This window comes from Heteronotia binoei, chromosome 10 (assembly GCF_032191835.1).
Source record: "Heteronotia binoei isolate CCM8104 ecotype False Entrance Well chromosome 10, APGP_CSIRO_Hbin_v1, whole genome shotgun sequence".
NCBI lineage: Eukaryota > Metazoa > Chordata > Lepidosauria > Squamata > Gekkonidae > Heteronotia > Heteronotia binoei.
Genome location: NC_083232.1, coordinates 5242925 through 5255332, shown reverse-complemented (window position 1 = coordinate 5255332; position 12408 = coordinate 5242925). Strand labels below are relative to the sequence as shown.

The 12408-nt window shown below is 46.5% G+C and overlaps 1 protein-coding gene across 1 annotated transcript in view; it reads right to left on the bottom strand.

The window, feature by feature from the left end:
• The window catches only part of MYL3 (myosin light chain 3), a 58202-nt gene that overhangs the window by 24816 nt on the left and 20978 nt on the right, over positions 1 to 12408 (bottom strand). The window contains exon 2 of the mRNA XM_060247937.1: positions 3880 to 3907. Coding sequence (XP_060103920.1) covers positions 3880 to 3907 — 28 coding nt within the window. The remainder of the gene's footprint in view (positions 1 to 3879; positions 3908 to 12408) is intronic.

Below are 12408 nucleotides of genomic sequence, written 5' to 3'. Positions count from 1 at the left end.
ATTCTCCTACCTCACAGGGTATCTGTTATGTGGGGGGAGGAAGGGAAAGGAGATTGTGAGCCACTCTGAGACTCTTTGGAGTGGAGGGAGGGATATAAATCCTATATCTTCATCTACCTCACAGGATGTCTATTGTGGGGGAGGAAGGTAAAGGAGATTGTGAGCCGCTCTGAGACTCTTCGGAGTGGAGGGCGGGATATAAATCCAATATCTTCATCTACCTCACAGGATGCCTGTTGCGGGGGAGGAAGGGAAAGGAGATTGTGAGCCGCTCTGAGACTCTTTGGAGTGGAGGGTGGGATATAAAAACAATATCTTCATCTACCTCACATGGTGTCTATTGTGGGGGAGGAAGGTAAAGGAGATTGTGAGCTGCTCTGAGACTCTTCGGAGTGGAGGGCGGGATATAAATCCAATATCTTCATCTACCTCACAGGGTGTCTGTTGTGGGGGGAGGAAGGGAAAGGATATTGTGAGCCGCTCTGAGACTCTTCGGAGTGGAGGGCAGGATATAAATCCAATATCTTCATCTACCTCACAGGGTGCCTGTTGCGGGGGAGGAAGGGAAAGGAGATTGTGAGCCCCTCTGAGACTCTTCGGAGTGGAGGGAGGGATATAACTCCAATATCTTCATCTACCTCAAAGGGTGTCTGTTGTGGGGGAGGAAGGTAAAGGAGATTGTGAGCCGCTCTGACACTCTTCGGAGTGGAGGGCGGGATATAAATCCAATATCTTCATCTACCTCACAGGGTGTCTGTTGTGGGGGAGGAAGGGAAAGGAGATTGTGAGCCGCTCTGGGACTCTTTGGAGTGGAGGGCGGAATATAAATCCAATATCTTCATCTACCTCACAGGGTATCTGTTCTGGGGGAGGAAGGGAAAGGAGATTGTGAGCTGCTCTGAGACTCTGAAGAGTGGAGGGCGGGATATAAATCCAATATCTTCATCTACCTCACAGGGTGTCTGTTGTGGGGGAGGAAGGTAAAGGAGCCGCTCTGACACTCTTCGAAGTGGAGGGCGGGATATAAATCCAATATCTTCATCTACCTCACAGGGTATCTGTTCTGGGGGAGGAAGGGAAAGGAGATTGTGAGCTGCTCTGAGACTCTGAAGAGTGGAGGGCGGGATATAAATCCAACATCTTCATCTACCTCACAGGGTGTCTGTTGTGGGGGAGGAAGGTAAAGGAAATTGTGAGCCGCTCTGAGACTCTTTGGAGTGGAGGGCGGGATATAAATCCAATTTCTTCATCTACCTCACAGGGTGTCTGTTGTGGGGGAGGAAGGGAAAGGAGATTGTGAGCCGCTCTGAGACTCTTCGGAGTGGAGGGCGGGATATAAATCCAACATCTTCATCTACCTCACAGGGTGTCTGTTGTGGGGGAGGAAGGGAAAGGAGATTGTTGTGAGCCCCTCTGAGACTCTTCGGAGTGGAGGGCGGGATATAAATCCAATATCTTCATCTACCTCACAGGGTGTCTGTTGTGGGGGAGGAAGGGAAAGGAGATTGTGAGCTGCTCTGAGACTCTTCGGAGTGGAGGGCGGGATATAAACGCTGTGATGTATTCTTTAGGCCCCACCTGGAGGGTGACAACTTCTCTGCACTTCAATTTCCTTTTCATCTTCCTGGCTTCCATTTTTCTTTTCTGTTGCCCTTCTTTTGCGCTTAAGCCATTGAGTACATAAACCAACTCTGGTGTGTGAAAAAACTGGAGGTTTTGGGGGTGGAGTCAGGGGAGGGAAGAGTTTGGCGAGGTGGCATATGACGTCCTAGAGTCCACCCTCCAAAGCAGCTATTTTTCTCTGGAGGAACTGGGTCTTTGTTGCCTGGAGATCAGTTCTAGTTCCAAGAGATCTCCAAGACCCTACGTGGAGAATCAAAATACAAAAGAAAGACTGGGGCCAAATAACTAGTAGACTTCAAATTTTCTTAAAGGTATACACGCTACAGTCAATATATGCAAAATGTATTCTTTTCCATAATATACATATATACGAGTGCAGTCCAAAGAAGAAAGAGCCCTGTTGCGCAGAGAGGTAAAGCTGCAGTATTGCAGTTCAAGCTTTCTGCTCACAACCTGAGTTCGATCCCGGTGAAAGCTGGGTTCAGGTAGCCAATTCAAGGCTGACTCAGCCTTCCATCCTTCCGAGGTTGGTAAAATGAGTACCCAGCATGCTGCGGGGGAAGTGTAGGTGACTGGGGAAGGCAATGGCAAACCACTCCATAAAAAGTCTGCCGTGAAAACGTCATGTTGCGACATCACCCCAGAGTCAGAAACGACTGATGCTTGCAAAGGGGACTACCTTTATCTTTTTAGTCTTGCGGAAAGAAGGAACTCATGCAGGACTCTCCAGAAGCCTCCTGGAGGTCGGTAACCCTGCCCTACCTGGGGGCTGGCAGCCCTATTCAAAAAGATCTGCCTTGAAAGACAGTCAGTTTGGTGTAGTGGTTAAGTGTGCAGACTCTTATCTGGGAGAACCGGGTTTGATTCCCCACTCATCCCCTTGCAGCAGCTGGAATGGTCTTGGGTCAGCCATAGCTCTCACAGAGGTTGTCCTTGAAAGGGCAGCTGCTGCTAGAGCCCTCTCAGCCCCACCCACCTCACAGGGGGTCTGTTGTGGGGGAGGAAGGGAAAGGAGATTGTGAGCCCCTCTGAGACTCTTCGGAGTGGAGGGCAAGATATAAATCCAATATCTTCATCTACCTCACAGGGTGTCTGTTGGGTGGGGGGGAGGTAAAGGAGATTGCCAGCCGCTCTGAGACTCTTCGGAGTGGAGGGAGGGATATAAATCCAATATCTTCTTCTTCTTGCATATTAGGCCACACCCCCTGATGCTGAGCCAGCTGGAACTGTGTTGCTGTGCATCCCTGCTCAAAACCCCCCCTGATTCTACCCTCCCTTCCTGAGACTCCACTCCCAAATCTCCAAGAATTTCCATTTAATATATATTTTTTAAAAAATTTTGAAGTAAACAAGTAGATGTGAACATTAATATGTGTACACAATTAATTAACCTTATGGAAACAAGTTATAAACAAGCACAAATATATAGATACATATCATAAAATATCAAGGAAGGATTTTAAGCTGTATAGATATATCTAGACATGCAAACAATTTTCTATTCAAGGAGAGAGGTCAGGATGGACACAAAATTAAAATTAAGGCAATAATTCCTGTATCAAGACACAGTCAATCCAAATCTATATTATTATGAAAAATATTAATAAGGCATTGATATGGATTCCTAACTGCCTAAATATTGAGAGCCAGTTGGGTGTAGTGATTAAGTGCATGGACTCTTATCTGGGAGAACCGGGTTTGATTCCCCACTCCTCCACTTGCACCTGCTGGAATGGCCTTGGGTCAGCCAGAGCTCTAATAGAGTGCCAGTTTGGTGTAGTGGTTAAGTGCATGGACTCTTATCTGGGAGAACCGGGTTTGATTCCCCACTCCTTCACTTACAGCTGCTGGAATGGCCTTGGGTCAGCCATAGCTCTAATAGAGAGCCAGTTGGGTGTAGTGGTTAAGTGCATGGACTCTTTTCTGGGAGAACCGGGATTGATTCCCCACTCCTCCACTTGCACCTGCTGGAATGGCCTTGGGTCAGCCATAGCTCTCGCAGAGGTTGTCCTTGAAAGGGCAGCTGCTGCGAGAGCCCACCTCACAGCGTGTCTGTTGTGGGGGAGGAAGATATAGGAGATTGTCAGCCGCTCTGAGTCTCTGATTCAGAGAGAAGGGTGGGGTATAAATCTGCAGTCTTCTTCTTTTTGAGCTTGCACCACATTTCGTACCACTCTGGGCACTTAATACATGGAGAGAAATCACAGTTAAGCATTCATGTGGGGGGGGGATGGACAAGATGCCAACATGGCTTACCTTGAATCTGCTCGTTGTTGAATTCAAGCTGGAAAAGAATACAGTAAAACAGGTAGTTAACTTTCTGGAGGACACTGGGTGACTGTTGTGATCCAACAGGTGATCTATTTATTTAACTGTAGGAAAGAGCAAGAGTCCAGAAGCACCTTTCAGACTAACTGTCAAGTCCCCAGCAGTTCAACGATCAGAAACAGTCCATTACTAGAATAGCTGTTTATTGATACATGACAGGTCAGAGCAAGACGGTCCTTGTGAAAACTGGCTTTGGTGGGCTTTTGCCCCTTACTTATAGATCAGGCTTAGACCATTACAGAATCAAACTCAGGGCGGGAAGCAAACAGTTCCTCCCCCCATAGTTCTTTCCCAGGCCCCTTGCAGGTGCGAGCATAATCAGGCAGGAACGACCTTGGCCATCACTGAGACTAGGCAGAAGGAATGCTTCACTTGCTACGTAGAGATAGCAGCGGTGGAAAGCAGCAACAGTGTAAAGTGAATGTACTCCCGGCTAATGGCAAGTCCTCTTGACACTAACAACATTTATGGCAAGGTAGGGGCTTTTGAGAGTTATTGCTCACTTCCTGAAGAAGCAAGCAGCGATTCACGAAAGCGCATTCCAACCCCAAATTTTGTTAGTCTAAAAGGAGCTACTGGACTCTTGATGTTTTCTATGACTACAGACTAACACGGCTACCCATCTGGATCTATGCATTTAACCGTTATTTCAAAAGGCGTCTCAGAAAAATTTTCTCCTGCCAATGCTGATTTTCTTCCCCCCCCTCAGCATTTCCCTTCTGCTGTAATCCAGCTGATTCTGATGTGCCTTGCAGCTTTGAATCCTGAGTTCCTTTTTTTGTAACACCCAGTGTGGCAAAATGGTTAGAGTGTCGAACTCTAGGACAGAGGTGGCTAAAGTTGCTTAACATAAAAGCCGCATACAATAAACGTCAGATGTTTGAGAGCTGCAAGACATGAATGTCAGATATTTGAGGAAGGAAGGAAGGAAGGAAGGAAGGAAGGAAGGAAGGAAGGAAGGAAGGAAGGAAGGAAGGAAGGAAGGAAGGAAGGAAGGAAGGAAGGAAGGAAGGCAAATAGATGAAGGGGAGGGAGGAGGGGAGGGAGAGGTGGGAAGAAAGCAACTTTAAATGCATTCTTCAAGCTACTGGCTGACTTAAAGAACATAAGAGAAGCCATGTTGGATCAGGCCAATAGTCCATCCATTCCAACACTCTGTGTAACATAAGAACATAAGAGAAGCCCTGTTGGATCAGGCCAATGGCCCCTCCAGTCCAACACTCTGTGTCACATAAGAACATAAGAGAAGCCATGTTGGATCAGGGCAATGGTCCATCCAGTCCAACACTCTGTGTCACACAGTGGCCAAAAAATTTATATATATACACACTTGAAGCTGTCTATGCTTGTAGCTGCCACCACCTACTGTGGCAGTGAATTCCACGTGTTAATCACCCTTTGAGTGAAGAAGTACTTCCTTTTATCCGTTTTAACTTGACTGCTCAGCAATTTCATCGAATGCCCACGAGTTCTTGTATTGCGAGAAAGGGAGAAAAGGACTTCTTCCTCTACTTTCTCCATCCCATGCATCATCTGTCAACCTCTATCATGTCACCCCGCAGTCGACGTTTCTCCAAGCTAAAGAGCCTCAAGCGTTTTAACCTTTCTTCATAGGGGAAGGGTTCCCACCCTTTAATCATTCTAGTTGCCCTTTCCTGCACTTTTTCCAATGCTTTCGGGAAGCATCCAATACTTGGGAACAATGAACAGCAGGATTCAAATCCCTGCTTCCCTGCACCAATCAAGTGCCCCTGCCGGCTTGAATGCTGCAATAACGTGCTTGTGTGGGAACCCTGAAGTGTACATAGTCGGCCCTGTTGACCCAGTTCTCCAGTCTTTGTAGAACAGCCACCTCCCACACTGTTTCTAATTAAGAGCTGATTATCACTACCACCTTGCCTCTTCTACGCGCGGAACCCACTATGTTATAATCCCCCTCCCAAAAAAGTCCTGCAAGGGCTGAAGTTACAAAAGGGCCCACAGAGGTGCAACAGGAAGCCACAAAGAGAAATCAAAGAGGAAAACAGGAAGGAAGAGCATAAGAGGAATCAAAGGCTATGTCCGGCAGGAACTCGTTTGCATATTAGGCCACACCCCTGTCGTCACCATGGTTTCACACGGTGCTTTTGGCAGAAAAAGCTCAGCAGGAACTCGTCTGCATATTAGGCCACACCCTCTGATGGCACCATTGCTTCACGCAGGGCTTTTTTTGGTAGGAAAAGCCCCGCAGGGACGCCTTTGCATATTAGGCCACACCCTCTGATGGCACCATTGCTTCACGCAGGGCCTTTTTTGGTAGGAAAAGCCCCGCAGGGACTCCTTTGCATATTAGGCCACACCCTCTGATGGCACCATTGCTTCACGCAGGGCCTTTTTTGGTAGGAAAAGCCCCGCAGGGACTCCTTTGCATATTAGGCCACACCCTCTGATGGCACCATTGCTTCACGCAGGGCCTTTTTTGGTAGGAAAAGCCCCGCAGGGACTCCTTAGCATATTAGGCCACACCTTCTGATGGCACCGTTGCTTCACGCAGGGCCTTTTTTGGTAGGAAAAGCCCCGCAGGGACTCCTTTGCATATTAGGCCACACCCTCTGATGGCACCATTGCTTCACGCAGGGCCTTTTTTGGTAGGAAAAGCCCCGCAGGGACGCCTTTGCATATTAGGCCACACCCTCTGATGGCACCATTGCTTCACGCAGGGCCTTTTTTGGTAGGAAAAGCCCCGCAGGGACTCCTTTGCATATTAGGCCACACCTTCTGATGGCACCGTTGCTTCACGCAGGGCCTTTTTTGGTAGGAAAAGCCCCGCAGGGACTCCTTTGCATATTAGGCCACACCCTCTGATGGCACCATTGCTTCACGCAGGGCCTTTTTTGGTAGGAAAAGCCCCGCAATTTCTCCTTTGCATATTAGGCCACACCCTCTGATGGCACCGTTGCTTCACGCAGGGCCTTTTTTGGTAGGAAAAGCCCCACAAGGACTCCTTTGCATATTAGGCCACACCCTCTGATGCCAAGCCAGCCAGAACTGCGCTCCTGTGCATTCCTGCTCAAAAAAAGCCCTGGCTATGTCTTTTAGAAAAGGCCATTTCACTCCCCATGACCGACGCATACACAACAGGGCACGGCACTATACTTCAGCCTAACAATGCGGTTGTACTCCTTTCCATTGGAACTCATATCCAGGTTTGCCAAGTCCAATTCAAGAAATATCTGGGGGCTTTGGGGGTGGAGCCAGGAGACATTGGGGGTGGAGCCAAGATCAAGGCTGTAACAAGCATCATTAAACTCCAAAGGGAGTTCTGGCCATCACATTTAAAGAGACTGCACACCTTTTCAATGCCTTCCCTCCATTGGAAATAATGAAGGATAGGGGCACCCTTTTTGGGGCTCATAGAATTAGAACCCCCGGTCCACTCTTTTCGAAACTTGGGGGGGGGTATTTTGGGGAGAGGCTAGGGTTGCCAATCCCCAGGTGGAGGCAGGGGTTCCCCCGGTTTGGAGGCCCTCCCCCCACTTCAGGGTCGTCAGAAAGTGGGGGGAGGGGAGGGAAGTGTCTGCTGGGAACTCTATTATTCCCTATGGAGATTTATTCCCATAGAAAATCATGGAGAATTGATCCAAGAGTATATGGGGCTCTGGGGGGGGCTGTTTTTTGGGGTAGAGGCACCAAATTTTCAGCATAGCATCTAGTGCCTCTTCCCAAAATACCCCCCAAGTTTCAAAAAGATTGGACCAGAGGGTCCAATTCTATGAGCCCCAAAAGAAGGTGCCCCTATCCTTCATTATTTCCTATGGAAGGAAGGCATTGAAAAGGTGTGCCGTCCCTTTAAATGTGATGGCCAGAACTCCCTTTGTAGTTCAATGATGCTTGTCACAGCCTTGATCTTGGCTCCACCTCTAATGTCTCCTGGCTCCACCCCCAAAGTCTCCTGGCTCCACCCCCAAAGCCCCCAGATATTTCTTGAATTGGACTTGGCAACCCTAGGAGAGGCACTGGATGCTGTTCTGCAAATTTGGTGCCTCCACCTCAAAAAACAGCCCCCCCCCAGAGCCCCAGATACCCGGGGATCAATTCTCCATTATTTTCTCTGGGTTTAAGTCTCCATAGGGAATAATAGACGTTTCCCTCACCTCCTCTTGCTTTCTGTTGATCCTGACTGGGGGATCCCCTGCCTCCACCTGGGGATTGGCAACCCTACTCATACCCCACACAAGGCCAAATCTAACGATTGCCTTCGATTGAGAACATCACTCCCCACCCCCAGTCCTGTTCCACAGCCCGGGGGGAATCAGTCCAAAGCACCAGGGGAGGAGAGCGACAGCCGTTTGGGAGGAACGAGATGAATTTTCGGCAAGCTGCGCCAAAAGAAATGTAAAACATTTTTACCGACAGGCTGTTCCCCTGCTAATGACCTTCAGAAACATGAGCCTGGATTCTCAGCACGGCAGCCGCTGGAAATCTGGCTGCCTAGTCTCTTCCCCAGTGCCAAAAAATCAGGAAAAAATAAAATAAAACCACGCTGGCCAAGACGGCTTCCTTCTGGGCCTAGTTGCCCAACAAGCAAGCACTAAGCTGGAATCCACCACCACCACCACCCCCGCACACCTAGGGTTGCCAATCCTCAGGTGGGGGCAGGAGATCCCTCGGTTTGGAGGCCCTCATCCCGCTTCAGGGTCATCAGAAAGCGGGGGGGGGGGGGGGAGAAGGAAATGTCTTCTGGGCACTCCATTATTCCCTATGGAGACCGATTCTCATAGGGTATAATGGAGAATTGATCTGCAGGACTCTGGGACTCTGGAGGGCTGTTTTGTGAGGTAGACGCTCCATATTTGCTGCATGGCATCCAACGCCTCTCCTCAAAACACCCTATAAGTTTCAAAAGGATTGGACCAGCGGGTCTAATTCGATGAGCCCCAAAAGAAGGTGCCGCTATCCTGGGAGAGCCAGTTTGGTGTACTGCTTAAGTGCACGGACTCATATCTGGTGGTTAAAACAATTTTATTTGGTAACATATTTTAACAAATTATATTTCTTGCATCATTAATAACTTATTTTATCTATCCCATATATTGCTTTCTATCCACCCCTTCCCCAGTTACTTGACCCCCGCTAGTGATATTTACTTAAAGTACTAATGTTTAAAGGTACCCTTAACTAATAAAGACAAAAATTAATATTCTTCTTTTTTCTAAGACTTAATCATTATCAAAAATTGTCCAATGTCCTTTTATTTTCCACTCTTTTTCTACGTATCTTCTGAACTTTTCCCACTCCATCTTAAAAACTTCTAAATCATAGTCTCTTAAATTTCTTATTAATTTGTCCATTTCACTCCATGTCATAACTTTTACAATCCAATCCCATTTCTCTGGTATTTTTTCTTGCTTCTACAACTGCACATATAATGTCCTAGCAGCTGAAAGCAAGTACTAAATTATAGCTCTATTTTCTTTTGGAAATTTTTCCATTTGTAATCCCAACAGAAAAGTCTTTGCAACTTTCTTAAATTCATATCCCAAGATCCTAGAAATTTCTTGTTGAATCATCTGCCAATACTTTTTTGCTCTTTCACAAGTCCACCACATATGGTAGAAAGAACCTTCATGTTTTTTACATTTCCAACATCTGTCTGGCATCTTATTATTCATCTTTGCCAATTTTTTAGGAGTCATATACCATCTATACATCATTATTTAGCAATGAAATTGGTCTATAATTTTTTACTTTTGTAACATCTCTACCTTTGGAATCAACGAAATAACAGCTTCCTTCCACGTATTTCGTATTTTCCCTTTTGTTTTATCATATTCATCAATTTCTGAAGTTTCGGGATTAACTCCTCTTTGAGGGTTTTAAAAAATCTAGCTGTATATCTATCTGACCCAGGTGCTTTTCCATTTTCCATTGCAGTGATTGCTGCTTCAATTTCTATTTTTTCAATTGGATCGTTCAAAACTTTTTGCATATTTTCTGCTAAGGGTGCTATTTTTATCTTTTGTAAGTACTCATCCATCTTTCCTTTCCTTATTTTAACACCTTGGCATAATACTTAAAGAATTGTCTTTTTATTCCTTCTTGATCTACCACCTCTCTTCCATCCACCACAATTTTATTAATAATTTTTCTTTCTCTCTTTTTCTTCAGTTGCCAGGCCAAATATTTTCCGGGTTTTTTGCTCCCTCAAAAGATTTCTGCTGCAATCTTTTCAGATTCCATTCCAGTTCTTTATTTAACAAATGTCTCATTTGAGTTTGTAATATTGTAATCTCCCTTATAATTTTGCTCGGACTCATATCTGGGAGAACCGGGTTTGATTCCCCACTCCTCCACTTGCACCTGCTAGAATGGCCTTGGGTCAGCCATAGCTCTGGCAGAGGTTGTCCTTGAAAGGGCAACTGCTGTGAGAGCCTTCTCCAGCCCCACCCAACTCACAGGGTGTCTGTTGTGGGGGAGGAAGGGAAAGGAAATTGTGAGCCCCTCTGAGACTCTTCGGAGTGGAGGGTGGGATATAAATCCAGTATCTTTTTCTACATCACAGGGTGTCTGTTGTGGGGGGGGGGGGGGAGGTAAAGGAGATTGTGAGCCGCTCTGAGACTCTTCAGAGTGGAGGGCAGGATATAAATCCAATATCATCATCATCATCATCATCATCATCATCATCATCATCATCATCATCATCATCATCATTATTTCTAATGGAGGGAAGGCATTTAAAAGGTGTGTGATCCCTTTTAAATATGATGGCCAGAACTAACACCCTTGCTCCTGGCTCCACCCCCAAAGTCTCCTGGCTCCACACCCAAAGTCCCCAGATATTTCTTGAATTGGGACTTAGTCAACCCTACCGCCACACTTACCCAGCTACTCAGCTCTTTTATTTCAATTATTAAGAGCTGCCAACCCCCAGGTGGTGCCTGGACATCTCCTGAAATTACAATTGGCTTCCAGACAGAGAGGATTTGCCCTGGATAACATGGTTGCTTTGGAAGATGGTCTCTGTGGCATTATACTTTAAGAACATAAGAGAAGCCATGTTGGATCAGACCAGTGGCCCATCCAGTCCAACACTCTGTTTCACATAAGAACATAAGAGAAGCCCTGTTGGATCAGGCCAATGGCCCATCCAGTCCAGCACTCTGTGTCACATAAGAACATAAGAGAAGCCCTGTTGGATCAGGTTCAGGGTGGTGAGAACCAGAGAGGATTGTGAGGCACTCAAAAGGGATCTGTTGAGGCTGGGTGAGTGGGCGTCAACATGGCAGATGAGGTTCAATGTGTCCAAGTGCAAAGTAATGCACATTGGGGCCAAGAATCCCAGCTACAAATACAAGTTGATGGGTTGTGAACTGGCAGAGACTGACCAAGAGAGAGATCTTGGGGTCATGGTAGATAACTCACTGAAAATGTCAAGACAGTGTGCGATTGCAATAAATAAAAGGCCAACACCATGCTGGGAATTATTAGGAAGGGAATTGAAAACAAATCAGCCAGTATCATAATGCCCCTGTATGAATCGATGGTGCGGTCTCATTTAGAATACTGTGTACAATTCTGGTCACCACACCTCAAAAAGGATATTATAGCATTGGAAAAAGTCCAGAAAAGGGTAACTAGAATGATTACATGTTTGGAACACTTTCCCTATGAAGCAAGGTTAAAACGCTTGGGGCTCTTTAGCTTGGAGAAATGCCGACTGCGGGGTGACATGATAGAGGTTTACAAGATTATGCATGGGATGGAGAAAGTAGAGAAAGAAGTCCTTTTCTCCCTTTCTCACAATACAAGAACTCATGGGCATTCAATGAAATTGCTGAGCAGTCAGGTTAAAACGGATAAAAGGGAGTACTTCTTCACCCAAAGTTTGATTAACATGTGGAATTCACTGCCACATGAGGTGGTGGCGGCTACAAGCATAGCCAACTTCAGGAGGGGATTGGATGAAAATATGGAGCAGAGGTCCAGCAGTGGCTATTAGCCACAGTGTGTGTGTGTGTGTGTATTTTGGCCACTGTGTGATACAGAGTGTTGGACTGGATGGGCCATTGGCCTGATCCAACATGGCTGCTCTTATGTTCTTATCTGACAGAGAGTATTGGACTGCATGGGCCATTGGCCTGATCCAACACGGCTTCTCTTATGTTCTTATCTGACACAGAGTGTTGGACTGGAGGGGCCATTGGCCTGATCCAACACGGCTTCTCTTATGTTCTTATCTGACACAGAGTGTTGGACTGGAGGGGCCATTGGCCTGATCCAACACGGCTTCTCTTATGTTCTTATCTGACACAGAGTGTTGGACTGGAGGGGCCATTGGCCTGATCCAACATGGCTTCTCTTATGTTCTTACTTATTTAACTCCATTTTCTGCATTGCTTAGGTTATCATGTCTAACATATTTGCTCTGCTTCACATTTCTGTAATCCTAGTCTGATAGATGTCACATTCTCTTGATGG